The sequence below is a fragment of the Neofelis nebulosa genome, chromosome 2 (genome assembly GCF_028018385.1).
Source record: "Neofelis nebulosa isolate mNeoNeb1 chromosome 2, mNeoNeb1.pri, whole genome shotgun sequence".
Lineage (NCBI taxonomy): Eukaryota > Metazoa > Chordata > Mammalia > Carnivora > Felidae > Neofelis > Neofelis nebulosa.
The window spans coordinates 177,751,924-177,779,719 of NC_080783.1; the positions used below are offsets into that span (position 1 = coordinate 177,751,924).

General features: G+C 47.6%; 1 protein-coding gene across 2 annotated transcripts in view; it reads left to right on the plus strand.

Annotated features, from left to right (window-relative positions):
- Positions 1-27,560, plus strand: part of USP24 (ubiquitin specific peptidase 24) — a 140,639-nt gene extending 113,079 nt beyond the window's left edge. For both annotated transcript variants that reach the window (XM_058717284.1, XM_058717285.1), the window contains 14 exons: positions 421-534; positions 5,124-5,220; positions 7,843-7,959; positions 8,638-8,730; positions 10,753-10,855; positions 12,412-12,533; positions 13,457-13,570; positions 15,457-15,522; positions 18,140-18,206; positions 19,206-19,284; positions 21,313-21,388; positions 22,002-22,088; positions 22,435-22,545; positions 24,808-27,560. In XM_058717284.1, coding sequence (XP_058573267.1) covers positions 421-534; positions 5,124-5,220; positions 7,843-7,959; positions 8,638-8,730; positions 10,753-10,855; positions 12,412-12,533; positions 13,457-13,570; positions 15,457-15,522; positions 18,140-18,206; positions 19,206-19,284; positions 21,313-21,388; positions 22,002-22,088; positions 22,435-22,545; positions 24,808-24,870 — 1,309 coding nt within the window. In that variant the 3' untranslated portion in view covers positions 24,871-27,560. The remainder of the gene's footprint in view (positions 1-420; positions 535-5,123; positions 5,221-7,842; positions 7,960-8,637; positions 8,731-10,752; positions 10,856-12,411; positions 12,534-13,456; positions 13,571-15,456; positions 15,523-18,139; positions 18,207-19,205; positions 19,285-21,312; positions 21,389-22,001; positions 22,089-22,434; positions 22,546-24,807) is intronic.
- The last annotated feature ends 236 nt before the right edge of the window (positions 27,561-27,796 follow it).

Consider the following 27,796-nt stretch of genomic DNA (forward strand, 5'->3'; position numbering starts at 1 on the left):
AAGCAGGATATTAATAATTATAGCAATGAAGTATAAAAATGATGTAATAACCTATTTTGAAGGTGGGCATTTTGTGAATGTCAATCGAAGCAAAACAAAATGCTGCAGGGCAGACGTTTTTCCCAATTAAAACTGTTTGAAGAAGATGAAAAGATAAAAGTTAAACTCTAAGACTTAAGCTTCTTTACACATTTTTGTGGGGAGGAGGGACAGGGATAGGCGAATCACATCACAAATACCAAAAGATGCAAAGCACTGGCTTCTGGGGTGCATGAAGCCATGTTAGTCAGCGGTCATTGGGTATTCAACTTACCCTCTACCCAACCTCCCCCAAAAATAGGTTAACTAAAACCAAGGTGACACTCCGCGGGGTTATTTGCGGGGGTCTGTCTTACATCTCTGTCTTTGCTTTTTTTAAAGGGTTGATACTGAAGAATGGATTGCCACTATTGAAGCATTACTTTCCAAAAGTTTTGATGCTTGTCAGTGGCTCGTTGAATATTTTATTAGTTCTGAAGGACGAGAATTAATAAAGTAAGTGTCAAGATCTTTTAATTAATTAAAAGAAATCTGTGTCTCTTCTAGTGATTTAGAGCTGCAATTTCTTGTGACTATTTTTATTTCTACTTGAAATTGCTTTTCCGATTGGAGTCAGTTTTGGACTTTTTTTCCCTAGAAGCATGAGGAACTGTTCAGGTCACTCTAAAATCGTTCTTTCGTAAAACTGTCTCTGATGGACTAGACTCAGACGAGTGTTCCGTGAGCGCAAGGAAAGCATGTGTGCACATAGCCACACGGTCACAGGCAAGCATGGCCTGAACTCCTGCTGTGGCTCGGGAGATTCCAGAATATGCGTCCCCTCCCTCAGGGACTCACAGTCTGGTGGCAAGGTGGAGAGGTCAGCAATGCCCGGTTACTGCATAGCATTACCACAGTATTAGACATCTAGCTGTGTTTGGATTCTACTATTTTTCAAAAACTTACTACTAGTATAATACCTATGGTAGTACATTTACCTACATACCTGTAATAAAAAATAATTAGCTTTTTCTGGTGAAAAGTCTAGATGCTCCAGTCACTGTGGATGTTTAGCCTGTACTCCCAGTCATCCTTGGGCCAGTTTCTCTTGTCCTTGGGGGAGTGCAGTACTTACGCACAGGCTCTGTGATCTCAGTGTCCCTTGTCCCCAGTGGGCCCCTCCTTCCTCTCCTCACCCCTCATGCCTGCCATGCTAGCACACCCCACCTCCAGCTAAGGACCTTGCCTCGGACTTCACTGAGAATATACGAGTCACAAATGAGCAGGCCTCTATCCCCAGCACATCGGAGCCTGTTCTCGTCATCTTTTCTCCTGTTACTGTGGGGGAGTGTCCTGTCTCCTCTCAAAATGAACGTCTACATGAGCAAACCCTTTATCGGCTCTTACTCCTGCATCTTTACCTTCTAGAATTTTCTACAGAGTACTTCTGTCAGCATGCGGGTATGCTCTGGTATCTCTCAGCTCGAACAGACAACAGAGAATTCAGAAATACAAGCTCGTTTCACAGGGAGCTCACAGTCTGGTGGCATGTTAGCTGACCGAAACTCTTGATCCCATATTCCTTTCATCTCTAGGTCTGAGCTCCAGACACTCATTTGCCTACTTGATGTCTCCACTTCTTTCTCTAATCTACCTCATACAGCAACAAAAGTGGTTTTTTGAAACAAACTGGATCACATTACTTCTGTGCTTGAAAATTCTTCAGTGGATCCCTGTCAGACGCCTAATAAAATCCACAGCCTTTACATAACCCACAAAGCCTTGCATATGGTCTCACTTCAGTTTCCTCACGCGGGTTTGTTGATTCCTTCGACACGCTCAGCTTACTTTCCTGCCTAAAGACCCTTGTACCTTTATTGCCTCTATCTGGGATGTTCCCCCATCCAGTCCTGCATCTTACCCTTGAGATGTCAGAGAAGCCGTTCCCTTCGGATGACCCTATCTAAAGCCAGTATACGATTGCTCTGCTCTGCTGTTGTACCTGTCTCCTCACTAAACCCTGGCTACTTGAGGGCAGGAGTTAAGCGTGTTTGGTTCCCTATCGTACACAAAGAGCCTGGCACATAGTAAGCACTCCGCTGTTTGTGGGTGCGTGCGTGCGTGTATGCACCCGCGCACATAACACACAGAGAGACAGCAAGTAACCATTCATGTGAAGTGTTATGTGTGCCTGGCCCTCTGGAGTTTGCACTGAGATGAACTTTCCCGTTTGTCCAGTGTAATTCCAAAGTCTCTTCCCAATAGTAAGAAGCTGAATATCCTAGAATCATCACATATTTGGAAGGAACATTGCAAATATTTAGTTTATTCCCTTATATCCAACCAGGCTTGCTTTGAAATATCTCCGGAGGAACTTGGTGACTCCTCTGGGAGGATATGTGGTTTGTTAGTGTTCCTCACGGTCAAGAAGCCCAATGAATTACCTAATCTGAATTCTTCCTGAGAGAGTTTATTATATTTTTGTCTCTTTATCGCTGTCAATTTGTCACTGTCGGTTGCTGAATTTACATTTTGTAATTTTATAATTACTTCTTTAGAATTCTTAAGATAACCTAGGTTGCCACTGTTATAACTAAAATAACTGTCCGTGTGAAGGGCTGCCGTCTCTTAGGTCAGAGCTTCTCAGTGCTGTGCTTTGTTTTTTAGGCAATGGTCAAATGTCACTATAATTGTAAAAATCTGAAGCTGTGGTAAACATTGCTAGAAAATCGAGCTCTATTAAAAATTGATCTAAATTAAAACTACTAAACGAAGAATATTTTACATCTTCTAAAAAGGTTTTGTTGTGGAAGCACTTAAACATACAGAAAGTAGCCACAGTGAGAGCCCTGTCCTGTGCCACTTCCCGGGCCCGGTTGCCAGCACTTTACCCATCTCGTTGCCCACCCTGTTGCCCACCCCCCGGCGCCCACCACTCACTCACAGGCCTGCTTTTTTTCCGCAAGTATTTTAAAGTCAGTCTCAGACATCATATAATTTCACTATAAATTTTTCAGCATGTGTCTCTAAAAGGTAGTTTTTTTAAAAAAAAAAATAAGCACTTTACCATTATCACACTAAACAAAAACACTTCTTTTTTTTTTTTTTTTTTAACATTTATTTATTATTGAGAGACAGAGAGAGACAGAGCACGAGCAGGGGAGGGGCAGAGAGAGAGGGAGACACAGAATCCGAAACAGGCTCCAGGCTCCGAGCTGTTGGCACAGAGCCCGACGCGAGGCTCGAACTCACGGACCGTGAGATCATGACCTGAGCCGAAATCCGATGCTTAACCAACTGAGCCACCCAGGCGCCCTCAAAAATACTTCTCTTATATCCTCCTAAATCCAGTCCATATTCAAATTTCCACAGGCATCTCAAAAAGGTTTACTCTTCCACTGAGTTTATACAAATCAGGATCCACACAAGCTCCACACGCTGTTAGTTTATACATCTGTTAAGACTCTTTTAATGTATAATTGTTCTTTTTCCCCCACCACCTCCTTTTTTGTCATGCCATCTTTTTGAGGGGCACACTGGCCATTTGCCCTATAGAAGTCCCCACATTCTGGATTCGTCTGCATTCTCATAGGGCCTCCTGGTATCTACGATAGGAAATGTGGAGTGACCCCTGGAGACAGGCTTTCCAGAAGAATTATACCCGAATCTGACAAAGCCTCTGGAGCTGAACATTATAGGCACACTTGTTATCTCTAACTTTCTTGTGGCTGCCACTTAAAGTCTTAGTGCATTTGGAACACAGCCTTTTCAGTCTGGTGCACATTAGGTAGCTCCTGGGCAGCTAGCAGTTCCGGGGAATAAGCAGCAGAGTGACCACAGAGAGCTCCGCTCTGATCTCTCTCTGGGGAAAAGAAGGCAGGCTCTCCACATACCCCTGAAAGGGGAGGAAGGAAATACCAGTGCTGCACGCAAACAGGTACCAGAGCAGCGTTCTGCTGGCACCTGGAGGACGTGGTCATCAACATTCGGCTGTATTTAAACCTCTCATGTGGAATAATGCGGACTTTCTGTTAAGAAATATTAGAAAAGACGGGGCGCCTGGGTGGCTCAGTCAGTTAAACGTCCGACTACGGCTCAGGTCACGATCTCACGGTCCGTGAGTTCGAGCCCCGCGTCGGGCTCTGTGCCGACAGCTCAGAGCCTGGAACCTGTTTCAGATTCTGTGTCTCCCTTTTTCTCTCCTCCCCCGCTCATGCTCTGTCTGTCTCTTCTCAAAAAAATAAATAAATGTTAAAAAATAAAAAGAAATGTTAGAAAAGATAGACAGGTTTTCACTTTGCTGATTACAGAATGAGTTGTCACACGGGAGTGCGTGTATGAAGCAGAACACAAAGCATGGCTGGAGAAGCACACTCCAGGGCACTCCCACCCCCTCAGCCCCGAGAGCAGCACCCCTGCCTCTGAGGCCGCCGTACCACCGTTCCACATGTGTAAAGGATTGAATTAGGTTGTGTACTTGCGGGGCACGGTGCAGTAGCTGACCGTACCACCAAGAGTGCTGAGACGACGAGGCGTGTAACAGACCTTGACTGCTGTGGTCATCACCTCCATCCCCATCACGGAGGGAGAGAGGAGGGAAGCACCACCACTTGTTTAGGGGTCGGGTAATAAGGCTTGGGGAGAAGAGAGGAAAGGAAAGAGATAGAAATCCTGACATACGGGTGGAGGAGGAGGGGCGGTCTTGACTGTGAACTTTATTGCGTTACTCTGAGAAATTCAAGGGATGCCCCTGGGAGAACCCCTTAGCCAACAGAATTTATAAAATTTTAGGTCCTTTGCTTTCGTATCTCTTTATGTCCATTTATCTCGTTATGCTGTTACATTTATACAAATACTCATTTCAGGAGAAGGGGGGAAGAAGGGGGAAAATCTACTTTCAGCGCCCAGGGGTCTGGTTTTCCTGTTTGGCCGCCTTCCCCCTGCACAGTGGCCTGAGACAGTGTCCCAAAGCTCTCAGGAGCCTTGACCCGAGAGCTTGGAGGGATTTTGTTTCTTGGACAGTAGGTGGGCCAGGTGTTGGGAAGGTTAAGTTATAGAAGTTCCTTCTGCCTTCTCAGCACGCACCTTTTCTCTGTGTGTTTTAGGATTTTCTTGCTGGAGTGCAGTGTGCGAGAAGTACGAGTTGCCGTGGCCACCGTTCTGGAGAAAACCCTAGACAGTGCCTTGTTTTATCAGGATAAGGTCGGTCTCATTTCTTAAACGTTACGTCTACATTCTGTTTCTACCAAGTGTCTTAAATTGCACGTAACAAGAAAGAGAGCCCAGGGTTGGAGTCTGGTAATTCTGCCTTAGAGAATGCACCTCCCTCAGTCTGCCTTTCTGGTAAATGCCAGGGTAGAAGGCACACTGTCCTTGCCTCCTCGTACCCCAGAAGTCAGGATAGGCTAGGAATTTGGGTCTGCTCTGGTCTGCTTCAGGCTTTTTCTCTCTAGAGCACTCCTTTTTCAGAGTCTTCGCTCAAGACTCTGTTCAGTTGCACTGAACTGAGACTAACCTGAGTCTTGAGACTCTAGTCTAGACCCACAGACATTTTGAGCCGCACTTGGCTTTGTCTCTTTCCTAACAAGCTGTTTCCATGATCCAAACCTGCGGTTGGCGGCCAAAGCAAATAGTGCCGTCCGTCTAGGAAGGAGCAGCAGCCAAGATGGTTTCTTCATTGGTCTCCATTACTCCTAATCTTTGCTCCTGTTCTTCTGGATTTCTTCTTCCTGATTCTGTTTCTGCAACATATTTTCTGGTTCACAGTTCCACACGTGCTAAACTAAACCGTGGTATTTATGACTGTCCTCAAATTTCAGATATCCCCCTAAGTTTTAAGTCTTAGGGAAATAAATGACATATACTGTAAGTCTGATTATTATTCAATCTGTTATTAAGTCCTAGCAAATATAGCACTTCTTCCCAAGTTTGCTGTTTCAAACAGCTGACACCACATGGAAAACTTTGAAAAATGTTGTTTTCAGATCTGATTGGCTCCTTATAGACATTGGCTGGAGGCAATGTGTCTCAATGAACTAAATGCAAATTCTAGGAGTTGCTGCTTCAGATTCAGACGTTGGCTTTGCTGTTCCACCTTGAGCAAGTCCTTTTGTTTTTATTGTCTTTATTTAAAAAAATTTTTTTTGAGTTTATTTTGAGAGAAAGAGAGAGTGCAAGTGGGGAAGGGGCAGAGAGAGAGAGAGAGAGAGAGAGAGAGAGAGAGAGAGAGAGAGAGAGAGAGAGAATCCCAAACAGGCTCTACAGTGTCAGCTCGGAGCCCGATGTGGGGCTCGAACCCACAAACCATGAGATCATGACCTGAGCTGAAGTCAGACACTTAACCGACTGAGCCACCCAGGTGCCCCCCAAGTCCTTGAAGAAAGATGCTAATCCAGTTACAGTACTTAGCTCCTTCAACATTGCCTGACCCAAAGTTCACCGTAAGACAACCTAAGGAGCTTTGCTCAGCCCAGAGTGAACAACGAGGTCAAATAGGCCCTTTAGGGAAGACCCAGAAGAAGACCATGGCTCAATTCCAGGAATTCCAAGGAAGCTAAGGTTTACTCTAAGGCACTGGTTTTCAGTCAGCTTAAACAGCAGGACCATTTTTCAGACCTCACCTTACCTGGATGCAGAGTATGTAACATCAGTCATTGGGAGCCGCTTAGGACAGTTCGAATACCATTGCTCTGAAATACCCTCACGGAGCTCTTCTACGATACTTAATGTAAGGGCCTTCTCGCTGTCCTCCTTCCTCCCGTGTACCAACCCAAACAGAGGATAAACGCAAAATTAGTGCAGTCTCCCTCCAGATGGGGTCAGGCTATGGCGTAGTAAGTGGTCCACCAACCTCTAGAGGCAGGACTACAGGTGGTAGAGAGGGAAGGTAGTGGTGGAGGACGTAAGCACGGAAGCCATTGCCTCAGTGAATTCTGTTTGACACCCAGCTGATGTATTTTATGCGTATTTCCCCCCCATAACGGAAATGGTGCCTCTGGCCACCCACCTTATATTGTAAAGTACTTTGAAAACGAAGTGCTATATCAATGGTAGGTTTTACTGTATTTATGACGAGTGTGACAGGATGGGTGGGAATATTTCAGAAGCCTGTGAACACCATCTTCAGGGGAGATGAGCTAACAGGAGTAGTGAGCTGGTCTTAATTCTCCAGTCACAGATGGATTTCTAGGGACTCGTCCAAAACCAGTTGGGGTGGGAGGGAAAGAAGAAGCAATGTGATTACCAAAATGGTTTCTAAACAAATAAAATGTTTTTCAAAGCTTTCCATGAGGCGTCCGCGGGCTCTCAAGTAAGTTCACAGTTGAGTTGATATTACCGTTGTCATTCTGTCAGGCTGTTGCTCTCCATTTGCTCCATTGGCTTGATTTCTGGCCCCTATGCCTGTGTCTGTGTTTTTTATTCTTTGCATCTGTGATTATGTGAAGACGTAGCATAGTGGAGGGAGGGACTCAGAAATGTTTCCTCTTAAACATCCCCTCCCCACTTTTCTTTTAAGAGACAGAGAGAAATTGGCTCTGCAAAAAATGTGACCATTAGGCCAATGAGTCCTGCCCTTGAATCTTCAATCGAGAAAACAAGACTAGGCTTTCCTCTTAATTGTTTCTACAGCACCAGTCTTTCCCTGGAGGATAAAAGTGATGATCCGTTTTTGCTCTCCAAAGCATAAATCCATCTGAATCTGAGACTGGATTGTATCAATCAGACTTCCTTTTGTTCTTGCGGTGATTTACTTCAGATTAATTCCGTTACAAACGTCTGTCTTCTATTCTTTTTCTTTACGTGATTTCGTCTTTCCTCAACCAGTTAAAAAGCCTTCATCAGTTACTGGAGGTCCTACTTGCTCTGTTGGATAAGGATGTCCCAGAAAACTGTAAAAACTGTGCTCAGTACTTTTTCCTATTCAACACTTTTGTACAAAAGGTAAGTGATTTTTTTTTTCTTCTAATATCTTTTCCTTATATCGCAGATTTTTAGTCTCAAGGAACTTTTTATACATGGGAAAAATTTAAACGGGTCAATATTGGATCTAAATGTAGGGTTTTATGAGCATTGCTTCTTAAAAATCTTTATTTGTGGATTCTGTTACTTGCCAGAATTCTGATACAGGTAGATACAGTTACTCGTTGATAGCAGGGGGTCTGCATGAAAACTAGTGCCTCCTCGCATGTCTGGCAGCCATTGTGAAGCAACGTGAAGTTGTTGAAACTCAGGAGGTTTTTAAATTACATTTTTAACCATATTTTCTGTATGTAAATCATAGCATTTAAAAACTTACTGACCCCTGGGGCGCCTGGGTGGCTCAGTCGGTTAAGCGTCCGACCTCGGCTCAGCTCTTGATCTTACGGTTCGTGAGTTCGAGCCCCATGTCGGGCCCAGTGCTGACAGCTCGGAGCCTGGAGCCGGCTTCGGATTCTGTTCTCTGTCTCTCTTTGCGCCTCCCCTGCTCATGCTCTGTCTCTCTCTCAAAAATAAGTAAATGTTAAAAAAAAAAAACAAAAACCTCACTGACCCCTTAAAACTTCTCGTTTAACTGTGTTTTTAATACAGATTTTTATCTGGAGAGATGTATAACTTGTCATTCTTGATATCTTGTGACAGCAAGGTATTCGGGCTGGCGATCTTCTTCTGAGGCACTCAGCTCTGCGACACATGACCAGCTTTCTCCTCGGGGCCAACCGGCAAAACAATCAGGTAACGCCCTCTACTTTGTGGCCCAGTACGATGGCCATGGTTTTGTCACCACGTTGTCTCCCTTTGTAGGTGATGAATATATTTCATTTCATAAGAGTCCAGATACTAGCACTATGTAGCCTTTAAAATTCTTTGGAGTTCACTTGTTTTTACAGCCTCCTTAAAGATAATAGTCTCCTCATAGATAATTAGTCTGATAATAACTCATGGAGATGACTAGAATATCCGTCAAAAAGTGTTCTAGGAGGAAAGATGGGCTCTGCCTGGGGGTTTCAAAAGCCTTTAAGAAATAGTGGCATTGGGACCTCCCCTTGCCACCTGGGACTGTGAGCAAGGCCGTTCTGGTGGAGGTTGTAAGTGGGGTGCTGGTCACAAGGGCAGAGTTCAAACAGGAAGTTGAACGGTGATGCACTGAGTGATGCTGTGGATATAATGCTCACGGACAATGAAAGGGAAGTTGCGATAAGTCAGGCTAGTTACAGCAAAAGAGGACTCTCCTGGGGCACCTGGGTAGCTCAGTCAGTTGAGTGTCCGAGTCTGGCTCAGGTCATGAGCTCTCGGTCCGTGAGTTCAAGCCCCGCGTCGGGCTCCGTGCTGACGGCTCGGAGCCTGGAGCCTGCTTTGGATTCTGTGTCTCGCTCTGTGTTCCTCCCCCACTCACACTCTGTCTCTCAAAAATGAATAAATACTAAAAAAATAAAATAAAAAAAAAAAGAGGACTCTTCTGTGTGGAGTTTCTATATTGCTGTGTTTCTCCCATTATTGTATTTCTTCTGTTTGATAGACTTAACTGTGAAACATGTGAATGTGCACTCACGATGAACACTAGTTACGGAATGTTTATTACATGCCAGGCACGCTAGTTACCTTACACACTGTACCTCGGATACGGGTCAGTAAAATAAGCATTCCCCTCCCCGCCGCATTCTCAAGCAAGAATCAAAGCTCAGAGAACGTCAGCGAGTCATGTGAGGCCACAGAGCTTAAAGCGTTGTGGAGCAGAGATTCGGACCAGCTCTGCTTTCCCTGCTGTGTAATGCATCACGTAGGAGCGCCTTCCTTTCTCTGTGAGAGGACACAGACTTGCGGGCCAGGCCTCCTCTCGGCCGCCTGTTGTGCCGCCAGTTGCGCTCTCCAGTATCAAAACCGAGTGCTGCCTCCATAGCGTGTTCCGTGGGTTGATATCATGTTGAAATTTACAGTGGCTTGTTTTACTTCGCGCTGTATCCTCTCAGACTCCACTGACCCTGACGATTAATTGATACTGACTGTGATTTAAATAAGATTTAATTTAATTAATAGTGTTACAGAATTCGTATTGTTTTGCTTCTATGGAGCACATATAATATTGAAAACGTTTTCTTTTTCTGGTTTTCATTTCTGTATATATATATATTTTTTTAATCTCCATCCAAGTGCGTTAGCATATAGTGCAATAATGATTTCAGGAGTAGATTCCAGTGCCTCACCCCTCACGTATGACACCCAGTGCTCATCCCAGGGTCTTCCTTCAGGCCCCTTACCCATTTAGCCCATCCCCCCACCCCCAGCCCCTCCAGGAAAACATTTTCACTTTTAGTGTTTCATGTGACCCACACAACCACGAAGCGGACGGGTATGTTGTCTCTGCTGTTCCACAAAGAGGCCAGGTGCCGTTACGGCAGAGAACTTGCCCCTGTCCAGCAAGCGCGGTGAATGGCACAGGAGGGCCATGGCTCCGGCTCTCCAGCCTCCCGGGTTTTCCCCATCAAACTCAGGTATAGGAAAATTACCCAGCACTCGAGAAGCATGCAATACCTGACTTCACAACGTAAATGGAACTGTTTCAGAGCACAATATGTCTACAGGAAAAAGAAATACAGGCTGGCTTAAAACCCATGACTTTCTTTATGCTTTGACTTCTGTCAGACACGGAGAAAGACTTGTGGTTCAAAACATCATGAACCAGCCTGTCCTTTCCCTTCTTTTTCATGGTACTTCTAACCCACACAGTGACGCTCAGTCTGTTTTCACTGTCGACAGATACGTCGGTGGAGTTCAGCACAAGCACGAGAATTTGGGAATCTTCACAATATAGTGGCGTTACTTGTTTTGCATTCAGATGTCTCTTCCCAAAGGAACGTTGGTGAGCTTTCATATATCCTTGATACAGCAGAAGAAAGAAGGCAGAGTGAATTTGTCAGTAATGCACAGAGACTAATAATGTTAGCAATTAAGTGAATATTATTCTCGTTTGGCTATTTGATACTTGAGGAACACTTAAGTTTTTTTGTCTTAATGCATGTTAAATTTCACCTTATTAGTTTGTCACAAGAGAAAGTCGGTCATTTATTTGGTGGGGAGGGGTATACAAATATTTTTTAAAAATACTCTAGGATTAGAGGCTAATGCAGAGTTCACTCATTACATTCATTACTATAATTGGCCCAGCTAATCTAGTGGGGAAAATAGCCAAGTGTGGGTTGCAGTCTCCTAGCTGTGTGAACTTGACCTTTCTGATCCTAGATACAAAATGGAAATATTAAAAGCATAACTCCCCAGGTATAACGAGGATTAATGAGATAAAATGTTAAAGTACTTTGTAAAACTGAAGACGATTCAGACATGAATTATGTCATGGACATGTGTTTGGATATAAGAGGCAATAGTTGGTACCTTTCCCGCTTTGTCCCCCAGAACCACTAGTCTGTCCTCATTTAGCGCAGCTGAGACACAAGTCGCCTCTGTGCTTAATCCAGTATCCTAAGTTGTGTGTGCACCACATTTTTATACCGTGCCCGGGCCTTGTCAGGACAGCACCAACAGCAGTGACAATAGTAATACAAGAGGGCAGCTGGAAAGTATTCAGTGTTTTCTGTGTGCTGTGTGCTCTGTGTGTGTGAAATCCCCTCAGCAAACCTGTGAGGGATAGTCCCCTTCCACAGACGGGGAACCAGAGTACGGGCAGGCCTCGGAGGTTACACAGGCCCCAGCTGGGAAGTGGCACAGGGGTGGGTATGTGAGCGCAAGCCTCTGATCACCAGCAGGTGTAGTAGGCGTCCCTGTCATCTGACCAGGAAGATCTGATAGAAGTCCCGGGCATCACTCTGATCTGGAAATGCTTCCTGACTCTGGAGGACCACTGGGGAGCGCTCAGATGGTTGCGGGGTAGTTTGTTTCCTTTACTCTGACTCATACACCTAAAAAGACAAGGCTGCCTAATCTGTGAGCTCAGACAGGTTTGTAAAAGAAAGAGTGTGAGTCCTTGTTTTCTAGCACGTGGGGCAACTCACCCCTTCCATGCGGGGTGATTCTGCTTCGCATCGATGGTGTTGGCCATTATTAGAGGGCACTTGTTTGAGCAACTAATGTCTCGTCCAGTGTCCCTTCAGACGGCATTTGAGCATTTTGTTTCATATACCATTTACATTTTACTTCTTTGAAAGATCGTCTTGGGTGGGGTCACTAGGAGTCTGGAGATGTAAGTAGTCGCTCTGACAACTTAGGCACACGCTGTGAGAAGTAGGTAAACATTTTGTCCTGTCTGCATGCCCGGCTTCCCCACCAGACTGTGAGGGAACAGGCTGTAAGTACTGAGCAGTTGCGTATATGAATCTCAAGAGCATCGCTTCACCTTGTAGATTGTCTGCTCTGTAAGATAACATCAAGTGAGATGGGTTTGCTTTTTTTGGTCCCCTAAAGCTCCTGGTGTATTTAAACAACGGCCACCTATTAGCATCGCCCCCTCCAGCCCTCTGCTGCCCCTCCATGAGGAAGTAGAAGCCTTGTTGTTCTTGTCTGAAGGGAAGCCTTACCTGTTAGAGGTAAGTTCTTGATCTTCTGGAACCATTTTCTTTTTCATTATTTTCTCTTTGCGGAAACATGCCCTTTGTGATATTTTGCATGTCGCTCCGACGAAGGAGAGTATTGTTAAGAGAAGCAAAGATTCTTTCAAATCAATTTTTCTTCCTGGGTATATGTCAGAAAGAAATGATCCACTGAAGAAAATTTTTATCAGTCCTCTCTGCAAGTGAGGATTGGACCCTCGGGGTCCAGCCCAGCTAATTTCCCCCCTGCCCCGCCCGGGTCTCAGGAGGAAGTGAACGACCCCATCAGTTACTCAGTTTATTATCTAAAGGTTTTGTTCCCAGTCTTCTGTGTGGGAGACTACATACGGCTCTGGAGCACACGCTTTTGGTAAATCTCAGGAGTGTGGGAGTGGGCTGCTCCCAGCCCTTCATCGTGTCACACGCCGTGTGGCTGACCTGCAGCTGGCGTCCTTCCCCTTCCGCCCAGGGCTGCCTACTGCTAAGAATTTAATCTGCCAGACCCTCTTCCGAAACTTGATTTACATGTATAAATCTGTGAGCCGTATATCATACTGGTGGTTTAATCATGTCAACAGTGCTGTACTCTGTATCTTTTGGTTTCTTTAGCTTAACATTGTTTACTTTAGGGATCTGTCAGTGACTCTCTTCATTTAGTGCTGGCGGTGGTGGTGCATTTGGGGCATTTATCTTTGAATATCCGATGAACGCGACTCCCCTGGGGAAAGAAGGTGTTGTGCACATTTGCACAGATTTTTTTTCCAGACCGACTTAGGCCTCTGGCAGTTAAGAAAGCCTGTTGTGAGGTGATGTTGAAGAGCTTGACCCTGAGTACGTCTATTTCAGTTGAAGTCAGAAACAACACATCGACAATTAACCCGGCCCTGAGAACGTTTCCTCCTTTCATACCCTCCCGCTAGGTGATGTTTGCTTTGCGAGAGCTGACGGGCTCGCTCCTGGCGCTCATCGAGATGGTCGTGTACTGCTGCTTCTGTAACGAGCACTTCTCCTTCACCATGCTGCACTTCATTAAGGTAGGGTCTCCGAGAGAGAGCCGGCGCGGGCTGGGGGCCTGCCGCCGAGCCTGTCGGGAAGGGCACCTTTGCTCCCAGGAAAGATGCTGCTTTCAGCGACCTAGTTGCTGTTTCTAATCAGAAACATACTGTAGGCCCCTTCTTAAAAACTAAAGACTGAAAAGAACCCAGAGTCTTTCCATTCACCGATAATCACCACGAACCTTCTCTTAGGTTTCCCTTTTATTTTCTGTGCGTGTATTTTACCATAATTGGAATTTTACCGTCTTTACGACTTTGTGTCCTTTTTTCACCTGACGTTATAAGTATTTTCCCACGTTATGAAGTTACCTTCGAGGCCCTTTCATCCTCTCGTCTACCATCATTTACTTAGCCATTCCCTTCCTGGCGATGCACGTTTGCCTTGGGCTCAGTTGTTAAGTACTTAGAACGTACTTCATGGTTAATCATATGCAGTGGCCACCATTACTATGTAAGATGGGCTTCCAATTCCAGGTCCTTTTCACCAGGCAACATTTTAAACATCAAAAGTAGGTTTTTCTTACCTCCTGAAGAGGTGACGTAACTCATTAGGAAGCTCTGATCAGTACTGGACTCTTCCATACGTTGCACTTAACTGGGCACCACGTGCCGTTCCAGCCATTTACACATGGAACCCTCAAGTGGCCCTATGATGTAAACACTACAACTGTTACCATTTTACAGTTGAGGAAACTGAGGCACAGAGTAAGTAACTTGCCCGGTGTCCCGTAGCTAGTAAGTGGCAAAGTGGGAATCTGAACGTCGGCAGTGTGGCTCCAGGGCTGTGCTCTCAGCCATATTGCGTACTGCCTTTCTGGGAATTACTAGAAAAACCTTGAAGCCAGCACATATTTTTCTGAGTTTTTAATCTTGAATGTTTTTAATTATACGGATAATGGACGCCTGCGTTTTCTTTGTGAAAAATTAAGACGTGTGATAAGGCCAAAGTCCACCAAGCAACCGTGTCCCCTCTCCGTCCTACCTCAGGGGTCAGTCCTGTCCCCTTCGCTGTGTCCTTTCAGGCCTCTTTTTGTGAATCATTACCATATATATTAGTTTCTGCTCACAGAATCTCGGCCACCCCTTCTTACCTTCTTACCTGCACCAGGACTTGTAATAGTGACACCTATAGGGTTAAGAAGTGGCAGGTGAGCAGTGGATTGTGTGTTCAGACTGTTCCCAAAATGTGTTTGCCCTGAGCCTTTTCTGTGAAGACCTGTGTCAGAGGTGATTGAGTTCCTCTTACCCTTTACTAATTATACGGCCTCAGGCAGTTTCCTCCTCTGTTAAGTGGGAGGGAAGTATGACTTAACAGAGTGTGACACGCGGAATGCCCCCTCAGTACCGGACCTGGCACCTTGAAGGGCAGTGTTGTAACGCAGTGTCCTTCCCCACGGTCCACATGCGTGAGGCCGGTAAGGCGCCCAGCGGAGCGTGAGTTTTACGAACCGTGATCCCTTCACCTAGTGTGCCTTGGCGAGTTTTCTATTCCGTAAGCTGACCTTTCTCACATATATCACTCATAGCATCCTTACCCCAGAGCGTATGTTCTGGAAAACAGAGTACGTTATGTGTGAATGAAATAGACACAGAAATTTGGGCCTGTTTGCTTAAAATTCTCTTTTCCTCTCTGCCTTTCTTCCTCTGTCCTTCCTAATTGCGTAGTGTGGTATCCTAGTCTCGCAGTGTTACAGTCCGTAGAGACTGCTTTAGTCCCAGGCTTAGCCCAGAGAGGACAGCTGGCCCAGGGTCGAGCCGACAGTGGTGGATTTAGAACGGGAGCCCAGCCCTGTTGCTTTTGCCACTCTGATGAGCTTTCCACTGAAGACTCACTGGAATTTTTGTGCTTCTAAAAAATTTTTCAGAACCAACTAGAAACGGCTCCACCCCATGAGTTGAAGAACACGTTCCAGCTCCTCCATGAGATACTGGTAAGTGAAAAACGTTCTGATTCTCCTGTGCTGTTCACTAGGGTTACTGGTCAGGGCGCTGGGGTGGCTCCATTGGTTGCACGTCCAACTTTTGATTTCAGCTCAGGTCGTGGTCTCAGCGGTTGTGAGATCGAGCCCCATGTCAGGTTCTGCGCTGAGTGTGGAATCTGCCTAAGATACTCTCTCTCTCAGGGCGCCTGGGTGGCTCAGTCAGTTGGGCATCCGACTTCAGCTCAGGTCGTGATCTCACGGTCCGTGAATTTGAGCTCTGGGCTGACAGCTCGGAGCCTGCAGCCGGCTTCGGATCCTGTTGTCTCCCTCTCTCTCTGCCCCTCCCCTGCTCAAGCTCTCTCTCTGTCTCTCTCAAAAATAAATAAACGTTAAAAAAAATTTTTTTTTCAAGATTCTCTCTCTCTCTCTCCCCCTGCTCCTCTCTCCTTCCCTCTCTCCCTCCCTGCCTCCCTCCTCTCCCTCCATCCTCCACTCACACTCTCTTTCTAAAATTAAAAAAAAGAAAATAGTCAGCTTGTTCTAATCAGCTTGTGTTTGCAAACAGAAAGTTCATGTCCTTATATCGTCTTGTACTCGCTTGGCCTGCACTTAGTGGGTCCTCTTTACCGCAGTCATGTTTCTGTCATTACTGACTGGGAGGCTAGTGGTAAGGAAACTACCTCGTGGGAACTCACAGTGGAGCGAGGGAGCCCGCCAAGTATAGGCAGTGACAGTGCAGAGAGCAAGGAAGTGGTGGCCGGGGGACTGTGCCGAGCACTGATGCCGTCTCCTTCAGACCTCAGGATAACCGTCACGTAAATTGCTGCTCTACAGTTCATTCACATCTAAGACCCCGCTGATGGCCCACGTGCTACTAAAATTCCTGCTTACAAGCCACGAAACGGGAATGTAATCCACCGTAGGATGCATTCCAATTCCGGATACGGAGGAGAGGCAGGGGAGAACTCAGCTGTAAACAGTGAAGTCCATTATTGGTAGAAACTGCACCTTAGCAATGTGGAGGGATTTGCCCAAGGCCACCCTTGAATGGAAGGGACAGAGTCAGGATCTGAGGGACAGAGCCAGGCGACCGGCCCCAGAGCCCGTGCTCTCCACTAGCTCGTTTGCAGGGCCCGTAAGGAAGTGGCGTCAGCAGGAGGAGAGGGAATGGAGTAGGGCTTGGGGAACAAAGCCCAGACCAAATCGTGAAAGGCTCCGGGTACCAACGCATGTGCGCGTTTTTCCTGTAGGCCTGTGGTTGCACACTGGTAGCCGGGTTCTTGAGAAACCAGGTCATGTGACACACTGGCCCCATTTCCTGGATGCCCCAGTCACCCAGAGCAGTTAGCAGCTTGCCCCGCTCAGATGAGGCACATACTGTCCAGTGCCCCTCTGTCCTCACTGCTCCTTATTGTCATTCCTAGCCCACTTGGTTCATTTCCTGCTGTCCTGGCCTGTGTAGACATTTCACTTTGCAACCCCTGCCATCACTGTTGGGCGGCATGGGAAGGCTTTAACAGGGGAGTGATGGGACCTGACTTAGGTCATAGAAAGGTTCCCCTGGCACTTGTTTTGAAGGACTGACCGAAGAAGGAAGCCGGGTTGGAATTGGAAAACCACACAGGCATGTGTGGCAGTAACCTGAGTGTGAAATAACAAGGTCCGAATGGCAGAGAGACAGGGTAGAGGCAGCAAGGAACAGGTCTGGACGTGTTTGGTGGGAGAGGCAATCAGTAGACCTTGATGACTGGTTGTGGGCCGGCAAGAGCCCAGCCCAGGGCTCGCTATGCAGACGGAGAGTCCGGGTTTCCGGTAGGTCCCTGAGACTTAGCTTAGGCCTTGGGACAGGGTGGGCATTCAGTGAACATTTCTGAATAAGGACAGACACCATGGATACCATTTATAAAAAGCCTGTCTCTCTGGTCCTTTACCTCCTTTTTAGTCCTAGCACTTTTACAAAACACAGAAGATTGTTGCCCCTCAGGAGAAGGACAGTGTATTGTTGGTCTGTTCAGCAGCAAACCACTTGGCCTACTGCCCTGTGCGTAGTTCAACGCCAGGCACAAGAAGGACGGCCATAAGCAGGACACAGATCCAGCCCTTTGCGGCTTGGCATAAACCTCCATGCAGCGTGGAGAGACTGTATTGTAGCAAAATTTTCACGTGGTTTTGGCAGACAGTTTAGACCCTAAACCTCTTACCCTTGGGATCGTGCAATACACGTCCTTAGAGCCCGCTAGGTTACTATTGACAGCTGTGGATATAGTTGGTAAGAACACATAGACAGGAAGCGAATGGATCTGCAACTCTTCCTGAAGTTTTTCATCTTTAGTTTAAAATTTAAGGGGCGCCTGGCTGACTCATTCAGTAGAGCATGTGACTCGATCTTGAGGTCTCAAGAGTTTGAGCCCCATGTTGGGGACTAGGTTGTACTTAAAATAAATAAACAAATAAAATAAAATTTAAGATACTGTTGAGATACATGTCAGTGACACGTTGTCTGCATTGGGTTTTGTAAGTGAGGAACTAAACCTCTTGAACAGAATTATTTTTAAAAGGCACCAGTGCGTGCCATCGCACAAGTCCCTTCTTTCATTCACTGGCCTTTGTCTCCTTCCTGTCACAGGTCATTGAAGATCCCATACAGGTGGAGCGAGTCAAATTTGTGTTTGAGACAGAAAATGGATTATTAGGTGAGTAGCCTGGCCTTCCTGAGAAACGTCTGTAGCAGACGGGCAGATGGCCTGTTATGGCCGGCCTCCTCCCTGACAGGTCTGCCCCGGGGCTCTTCCCCGCGGGGGACCTTGGGGTCCCGTTCCTGGGGCAGATAAGAGTCAGGGATGCTGTGACTTTTTTCAACAGCGAAAGGCTGCTTTCTGAAGTCAGAAGTCTTTCATTCTGCTCTGCAGCCACTGGGGAGGGAAAAGGACGTTGTCATGCTCATGAGATAGGATTGTTGTTTTGTTTTTACCTGTGGTATGAATGCACCCAGATTTCTTTTATCTACTTGTAAATTTTTTGTCAGAAGGCTAAAGTGGCTTTAATGAGCTGTTTCTTAGAAAGTGTGGTTAAAAATAGTCCTCTTCAACATCCACCACCCACCCGTATTTCTAATTAATCTGAGTCATTTTAGATTTTGCTCTGTACCAAGAGATTTAAGACCTCTTATTCCAGAAAAGAAATGCAAGCTAAAAAGCCGTGACATTCAAGGCCACTGAGTGGCACCCAGGCTGCCTGGAACTTCCAGACCATGCCCTCCTCAAGGGCAGGGACCAAGTACTATTTACTTCTACATCCCCAAAGTGCAGAGCAGGAAGTATGTGTTGAACTGAACTAATACCCTATATTTCCATTTATCAAACTGAAAGTGTTGTAACCAGTCTTCTGTCAGTAGTATGGTGGGTAGAAAAGCTCGAAGGTCTGTTGAATAATCAGTAGAAGTTTTAGTTCCTTTTGGCTCTCCTAAAAGTCACACCTCCACCGCCACATAGGTTTCTTCAATACTATTCAGTGTTTCTGCCCATCAGCATATGGGGAGTCCTGTTGAATCCGCGTCCCCATGCTGATAGTCCGTCCCCTGTCTGCTGATCAGACCAGCTGGCTGTAAGTGTTCAGAACAAGAGAGTAGTGTTATCGGGACCCGCCTGCAGTGACCTGCTTTCTTGTCACAATTTCCTGTTCTCTCCACTCAGCTCTGATGCACCACAGTAATCACGTGGACAGCAGTCGCTGCTACCAGTGTGTCAAATTCCTCGTGACTCTTGCTCAAAAGTAAGTATCAACTCAAAACGCAGGGAGGAGATGGTGTGTTCAGTTACAAGCCGTCTGGCCAGGAAAAAAATCTGCCTCGCTGGAGTTCCTAGAGAGCCTGAGTCAGGGCGTGCTTGCTGGGGTGGTTCAGAAACCAGCGCACGTGATCTCGAGGAGAGGTGAAGGGAATGTCCGAAGAGCAGCAGGTCTTGCGGAATCCAAGACCAAAGGCTGATCCGGCAGGGCTCGTGCAGGCAAGGCAGGAATCAAGGCGGATTCGGGGACCTTAACCAGAGTTCATGCACTCGGGCTTGAGATGGCTTCAGGCCATGTAACACCACTAGCACCTCTGTCAGGCGGGTGGATCCCCGCTTTCCATCCGGTCTCTCCAGAGACAGAACAGTGTTGTAGCTGCCTCCACGTAGGAGCCCAGGCCCTGTGCTGAGTGCCTTGCCCCACTCTCATTTAATCCTCGCAGCCACTCCGCGCGGCTGGATACCGCTAGTCCCGCGTGGTGGGCGGTTTAAGCGGCGTGCCTGCGGTCAGAGCGAGGGCTCGAGCACAGGCGATGGGCTTCACGGAACGGTTCTCTTCTCCTTTGCTTAATTGTGGTAAAATACACACAACACAAAAGTTACCATTTCAGCCACCCCTAAGTGTACAAGTCCACAGCGTTAAGCACGTTCGCGTTGCTGCTCAGCCGTTGCTGCCACCCGTCTCCAGAACTTTGTCAGCTTCCCAAACTGAAACTCCGTACCGACTAAACAGTCACTCCCCATTCTCCCTTTCCCTCTTCCCCCAGCAGCCCCCCTTCTCCTTTCTCTCTCTACGAACCTGACTCCTCTAGGTGCCTTATGTAAGTGGAATCCCGCAGTGTTGGTCCTGTCGTGACTGGCTGAGTTCACCTCGCGTGATGTGCTCAAGGTTCATCCATGTTGTAGCCTGTGCCAGAATCCCCTTCCGTTTTCAAAGCCCAGAATACTCCCCGGTTGGCTCTACCACATTTTGTCCACTTGGCGGTCGACAGGCACTCGGAAAGCCAAGGTTGTTGGTGTTAGAAGGAACCGTCGTGGTTTGCTGCTTCGGCTCCCCTGGGTAGGACATGGGCAAACAAAAAGCCAGCGTGACTGCATGGTGACCCGAGGCTACGGAGCACGTTATGCCACGCCACTGGGTCTCCATTTATCTTGCCCCAGAATTTTACCGATTCTTCAGCATGGGTATTGCCATCCTTGGATTTGTACCCGAATAAGAATAAGAAATCTCTTGGCCTTACTCTTGCTGCATTTGAGTGTCCTACACAAATTAAATGAGAGCTCTGGTGAAATAATGGGTGAACGTGCATTTTCCCAGTGACATAGCATTGTGGACATGATGGAGATCATCCCTGCCACGGTTGTGGGTTCGTTAACCAGGCTTGATATGGGCGGCATGACATGAGAAGTACTTGCCTAAGTGGCATTTCCAGGTAGTGTTGGGGCCTCATGGTATGTCTGATGCGGGTACATAGTCCAGATAGCAGTGTCTTCATCTGTGCCTCTCTGTCCCTCCTGGAACCTGCATTGCACACACACAGGATCCCCGTGAGTGCTGTCTTTGACTCTGAGGGGCAGCTTTCTAAGTGGACAAATAAACCTGCAGAGAGAGGGGGGCTCCAGACCATACTTTAAAATTGGTTTTCCGGGAATTATCACTCGCGTCACAAAAGTGTAAAGACTGGCTTTGATTCTTTCGAGAATCATTTCTGTAGTTAACTGTACAGTGTGTCGTGGGGTTTTCTTGTTTATTTTTGAGTTTCCGTCTTTGAATTGTAATAGGACTTAGTGGATGAACTGGTCCTAGATCAGAGACCTTTCGCTACACGTTTACTTTCTTTTGCCTTTTGAAGTTTAAACGTATGAATGTGTCTGAACCAAAAGCAAGTAAAAAACTCTAGAAAGACAACTGAACTTTAGCAGAAGTAGCATTTGTGTATCAAAATCAAAGGGGATGAAACAAGTATATTTGCAAGGAAAGCATTTGGCTGATAGAATATTCCCCAATCACCAGGTGTCCTGCTGCTAAGGAGTACTTCAAGGAGAATTCCCACCACTGGAGTTGGGCTGTACAATGGCTACAGAAGAAGGTAATTGCATTTTGAACTTTTCTGGCTATCACATAGGAATCAGTAAGAGCACATCTTTTTTGTTTGTTTGTTTATTTTTGAGAGAGACAGAGAGTGTGAGCAGGGGAAGGGCAGAGAGAGAGAGGGAGACACAGAATCCGAAACAGGCTCCAGGCTCCGAGCTGTCCGCACAGAGCCCGACGCGGGGCTCGAACTCACGGACCGCGAGATCATGACCTGAGCCGAAGTCGGACGCTCAACCAACTGAGCCCCCCCAGGCGCCCCAAGAGCACTTCTTACCAGGAAAAACCTCTTCATTTGGAGACTGGCCTCAACGTTTGGTCAGACTTCAAACTTTTTTCAGTACAGCTGATACCTATCATGACACATTAAGTTTGCGTCTTAACACAGCATCTTAACTGTATAGGTAAGAGAGCAGGTGATTACATAAGATGTAGGATCTCACTGAGGTCTTGTGAGGGGACGTGAAACCCTCCAAGAAAGCATCTCCTGGTGTGTTAGACCTGGGTGGGTCTGTGTGCTGTGTTAATGCTTTTTATATTCAGATATCTAATGGTGGAAATTGTGGACTCCCGTGGGCTTGTCTGATGGCGTCTTTGACTTTCCATCTCAGATGTCAGAACATTACTGGACTCCACAGAGTAACGTCTCTAATGAAACATCAACTGGAAAAACCTTCCAGCGAACGATTTCAGCTCAGGTGAGGCCTCTCTTTTGGTTTTGTGTGGCTTGAAATCCCACAGGTAGGATTTGTAGTGTGTTTCACACTAAACATCGTAGTGCGTTTAGCGTGTGCCACGGCCTCGGAGCGACGAGAGGTGTGGGTGGCGAATGAGAAAGGACAGAAGAAGGGAGTTTCTGTGAAGAGACAGCTTGTCATGTGGCTGGCAAATTCTGTGCCAGAGGAAAAGCGGTGGGGGCCGCAGGGGTGGGGGGGCGCCCTGGCTGCTGCCGCGAAAGCAGCCCCTGGGGGTCAAGCGACGGGGAGTCTTTCTGGTGGCACCACACACCCTGACTCCCTCCTCTCGTGTTCACGTCTCTCACAGGACACCCTGGCATATGCCACAGCTCTGCTGAATGAGAAAGAGCAGTCCGGGAGCAGTAACGGCTCGGAGAGCAGTCCCGCAAACGAGAACGGGGAGAGGCATTTACAACAGGTATGGCTGTGGCCCGCGGCCCAGGGGAAGGGGCACCGCGCCCGCTCTGAAGCTTTCCAGAAAGAATTTCCATAATCAAGACCAAAGCAGACCCCAGCTCCGCCCTCTAGCGATGCCGTCGGTGGGGGGGCCTCTCTGGCACTGTGCTCACAAGGCAGAACAGCAGCAGCAGGGAGGGGACTGCAGGGCTAGGGGCTCAGTGCGCGCTGGCCCGGGTGACCACCTCCAAGATGGTCCTCGTACAGCCGGGCCGCAGGCGCCTTCGTTCCAGCTGGCTCATGGCACTCTGCCGGCTTGCCACAAGTCCCCCCCACCGCCCCCCTCCTGTCGCTTTCACCAGCCTCCCCAGAAACACGGACCCTTGAAAGGAAGGGCCATCGAAACACCTACTTGTCAGGGGAGTCAAAGAATAATTTTAAGCTTATTAAAAAAAAAAGAAAAAGAAAAAAAGAACACTTTCAATACGGGTCGCTCCGGTAGAAAAAGGAATGAAACATTGCTGGCGCGCTCACCGATGAAGCAGCTGTGAATGTCCTGCCGAGCGTCGCGTCTTCTCTCGGCCTGTATCACCTTGCGCCAGGGCGGTCTCCTCCGTGGTCCCGCCACAGTGCTTGGCACAGAGGGCTCATTAAACGAATCCTGTTGATGTTGTGTGTGCCATTGTTTTCTAACCTTTCAAATTCTCACAACAGCCTCTTGAGGTCCCTGTTACCCTGACTTCACAGAAGGGACACGGATGCCCAGCACGGTGATGTGGTGTGACCCAGCAGTTGCCCTCGTCACCTACTCTGTTTGCAGAGAAGATCAAAGCTGTGGGACGAGAGGTCTCACAGGTGCCAGGCTCACAGGCCCCAGGAGCATGTGTCCCCGCACGCGTGTACCCGCACCCTTGCCCACCTGGAACCTCTCCCTCTCCGCACGTCCCTTCCAGCAGTGTTTTGACACACCCTGTTCTCTCCTGTTCTTTAAAAACGACTCTCTCCCCTCTCTTCCTCTTCCCTCTTTCCCCGTTTGCACAGTCAGACTTCTCCAAGAATTGTCAGAACTTACAGTTCTTCTCTCTTGCTCCTCCTGGGACCTTTTCCAGGCTGACCCCCTGCCTAGTGGCTGGCTCACCACTGGACAGGGGTGACAGGTGGCCTCCACTTGTCAGGCCTGGTCGTAGTGGAGCACACAGCAGCATGGGACCTTGCCGGCCGCTCCTCGCCTCTGGACACAGTCTCCCCTGGGGCCTCCACGGTGCCTCACCCTCCTGGCTTTCCTCCAACCCCTCCACCTGTTCTCTCTCCGTCTCCATGGCTGTGATTCTCCTGGGTGCCAGCCGGGGCCGTCCAGCTCCTTCCCTCAAAGACCTCTCACGGCCAACATGCCTGATGCCTCCGCCCACCCCAGCGAGGGCTGGCCTTCCTTGGTGTCCTTATTAGAAACAGCGCCCTGTGTAGCAGGTGTCTTTCTGGACATTCCTTCGCACGCTGCAGTCCGTTCACCGATCCTGCCAGGTTGCCGTCTTAAACATCTCCCGTGCGTGTCTTGCATCCTCATAAGGACCAGAGTGTCCTTGGTCTCTGAGGATGCCCCTGTGTCACTCTTCCTTCCCTCAATGGGTCTCCATTGCTGTTAGGATAAAAGCCAGAATCCTCAGCACAGGCCTGCTAGGTTTGGCCCCTGCCGACCTCTCTCCCCTCATGTTCTGAGTTCTGGATGCTGATGGCCTTCTCGGAGTTGATCAGCTACCCTCTTTCCTTTTGCGTGGGGCTTCCCCCACTCACCCCTAACTCCCACTCGGCTTATGTGTCACTTTGCAGAGACTGCCTGCCCGCTCCCCACCCAACCCCCACCCACGTCAGCCCCAACCCACGACAGACATCTAGAACTTTGTTTGCGTATCGGCTGAAGGCCGCACGGCTGGTGACAGAAACAGAATTCAGGGGTGAGCCAGAAGCTTCCTGGTCTTCGGCAGGCAGTGCGACACACTGCTGGGGACGCAGCGGTTCACGCGGCTTTCCCGAGCGTGGCCTGCATTGTTGTGCAGGAACATGGTGACCCGAGGGCTCAGTGACCACACGAGAGCATAGAAATGAGAGTTTTGCACAACCAGGAACTGTCAAACGCAGGGTGTCACAGTTAGGTTTTTATTTCCCTTTGATCAAACGTGGAGCTGTTGAATGCGGACATTACCGAACACAAATAAGTCCCTCGGTGTTGAGAAGCTTTTCTCTAACTTGACCGTGCATGAACTTAACCTCCTTCTCTTTTTCAAAGGGTTCAGAGTCACCCATGATGATTGGCGAGTTGAGAAGTGACCTGGATGATGTCGACCCCTAGAGGAACAGCATGCCCAGCGTGCGCTGAGGAGTCACAGCTCCAGTACTGGGTGTTCAGCACCCTCTCAAAATCCAGTTCTCACCCTTGAGCCCTTTAGAAGAGCCCGAAGCTCGGACTAGGAGAGCCTGCCGTGATCCCAGAGGAGCGTGTGTTTTTAAAGAAGGCACTCTTGGCCCCTGGAGAAGGTTCAGGAGCTGTTTGGCGGTGGGAGGAGGCCTTCCTCCGGATCACCTGTCCCGGGGCACAGTCCAAATGTGGATTCACAGTTCTGTGGAAATTCTAGGAAATAAAGCCGCTGGCAGACTTTTTCGTTTCACAAACATACAAGAGTGAATGAGGGTAAAGCCGTTGCTTTCTCTTTGATGCTACAACGGAAGTTCCTTTGGATTTTATATTTAAAAAAAAAAAAAAAAAGCAAGCTGCCTTTAGATAGGCGGGGGCAAATTTTTAATCTTGCAGTAACATTGAATAGGAATATCCAATTTAAAATGATGTAAAGATAGGTAATAAAATTCCTTTCCACTGTAAAATAGTAGTTGAAGAACTCCGTTTACACAGACCTTTGTATTTAATATGTCTCCCTGTTTGTATAGGATCTCAGACGGGTCAGGATCAGAGCCCTAGGCATGAAGTTGGACCGTGATGAAATGTTACCAGGATCAAAAATTGGGAAATTTATTATGCTCTTTAAGGTATTTTTCTGATATGATTCAGGTTGAAAAGAGCAATTAAAAAAACAAAAGTGTTCTTCAGAAGTACAGGGTTCATTCTTTGATATCAATCACTAAGGAAGTTGTGGCATTTTTCCCCAAATTTTGAAAACAGCAAAATAAAAAGCACTTTAAATTATAACCTTACGGAGTTTGACTTCATAAAATCACCTTTCTAATGCTTGGAGACATATTGAATAAACTGTAGTCTTAAATCATGTGATCTGCAATCATTTGCTTTTGCTTAAAACATAATTATCGAGACCCTTTGGCGCTGGTTGTGTATGAAGTTAAATATTTGAGTTGAGAAACACTGCTCTGTGAGTTGTAGTAATTTGAACGGGGAGAAGGAATTTGAGACCTTGTTTCTCTGCAACATGACTAGCAAACAGTGAAAAGATTGGGACAAGATTTACTTTCCCAGAAATAAGCAGGAAGTAATTGAACAACTGGCCACTTCGTCGGTATTTCCCAATTCTAGCACCATTCACTCCTTTCAGATTTGGATCCCAGAGGGGAGAAGGGATATGCCACCGTACTTCATATATTTTGTGCATTTTGTATTTTGAGTCACATTTTACCTTTAGTTATGTGCTCTGCCTTGTTTTCAACTCACCGCGCACAGAACTAGGGAAGCTTAGGAAGTGCCAGGTTGCCCCTGTCGGTTAGATTTGCCAAGTCAAAGAGGCGTGGCCAGCCCCAAAGTGCCTTTTTGGTGGCTTTCCAGTTGTGTGGACACGTGACAGGACAGCCCTTCACTGCTGTGCACCTCGGCACCCGGCCCCGTCACTACTGAGCGCTGAGGTGACTGTGCAGCCGGCCGCAGCCGGTACCCGTGTCTACAGCCCGCCGCAGGCCAGTGGTGGCCATTGTCAAGGACGCTGTGCAGAGGGAGGCCGCCTTTAAGAACAGAACTGCGCCCTCGGAGAATTGGTCAGAAGCAGTTGGCAAATTGTCTATCGTTCTGCCGTCCTTGGGAATTCAGATGTGAGGTTTTAAAATCAATTCTGAGAACACGGATACTCCCCTGTCCTACTGTTTTCCCTACCCCACCCTCAACCTTCTCTCCGCCCCCATCCTCACACAACGATTGCGTAGGACATGACCTTGAAATGCCGGTGATGATCTGTGTTGGGATATCATCGCTGGCAACTGCACTCTCAGGAGCCCAAATTCAGGAGTGAAATTGCCACTTCTAGTCCCTTATTTCCTATGGAAACAACACCCCCCGCCACCCCCAGGACCTGCTGTCCTCACCGTAAAGCTTCATCAGGATCGCCCGTCACTGTTGTGTGTCATACGCGCTGGTTAAGTTTGTTTGTGTCATCGCTGCAGTGGACATCACTTCCTCTTTGCCGGGAACCACTTGATTTCCAACGGCTGCAGTCTGCAAACCTGCTGATGACTTTTTTTTTTAATGTACAACAAAGTGACAATTACGACAGGCTTACCTTGGAAGAGTTGTCATTTTTACTGCCAATTTTTTGGACGAAGATGTTTTTATAAATCTTTCAAAATGGTCTGCACATCGAATAGGAATTGCACAACTAACTCAATGCTGTGTGTTCTCAAGAAGCTCCTTTCGTGAGGCCCTCCGCAGGGTGCCCGCTCTGCCCCGTAGAGGCGTCTGGGAAGGAAAACCAACGAGCAGCCCAGCAGGTATCTTGCCCATGACTTCTCCTGGAGCGCTCACATGGTCACTGGCACTAGAAGCAATTGTAGGACCTAGGGCATCGTGTCCTCGGACTCACCCTATCTTGCCCCACCCTCCCTGCTAACATTGAGGCGTGTGCAGTTACCTTCTGAGCTTGGAACAAGCAGACTGGAATTTTCCTCTGCTACCTCTTGTGTACAAAATCTTGTTTATAAAATTTCAAAAGGAAGTAGGTAAACTAGGGAAGAATCGTAATCCTAAATTTGGATCATGAGTGGCAGAGTTCTTAGCTTCTAAGGGTATAAAATAAATTTTTCAAAAATGTAGAGTTGGAGTCTCGCCGGCCTTTTTCTGCACGGTGCGGGGAGGGGTGCCCTGGGCCTGTGGCCTGGGGTTGCTTTTGGAACTTTGCACTGATGACGTGAATAAGGCCCCCCCTTTAACGATGAGAGGTGACGGGTCTTCTGAGCCTTGTGTGGTTCTCTCCTCTGGATAGCCTGATCATTTTAGGGTTCATGTGCCAAACTCAGGCTGATGGCCTACGGACGTCTCCCCTGTAGCT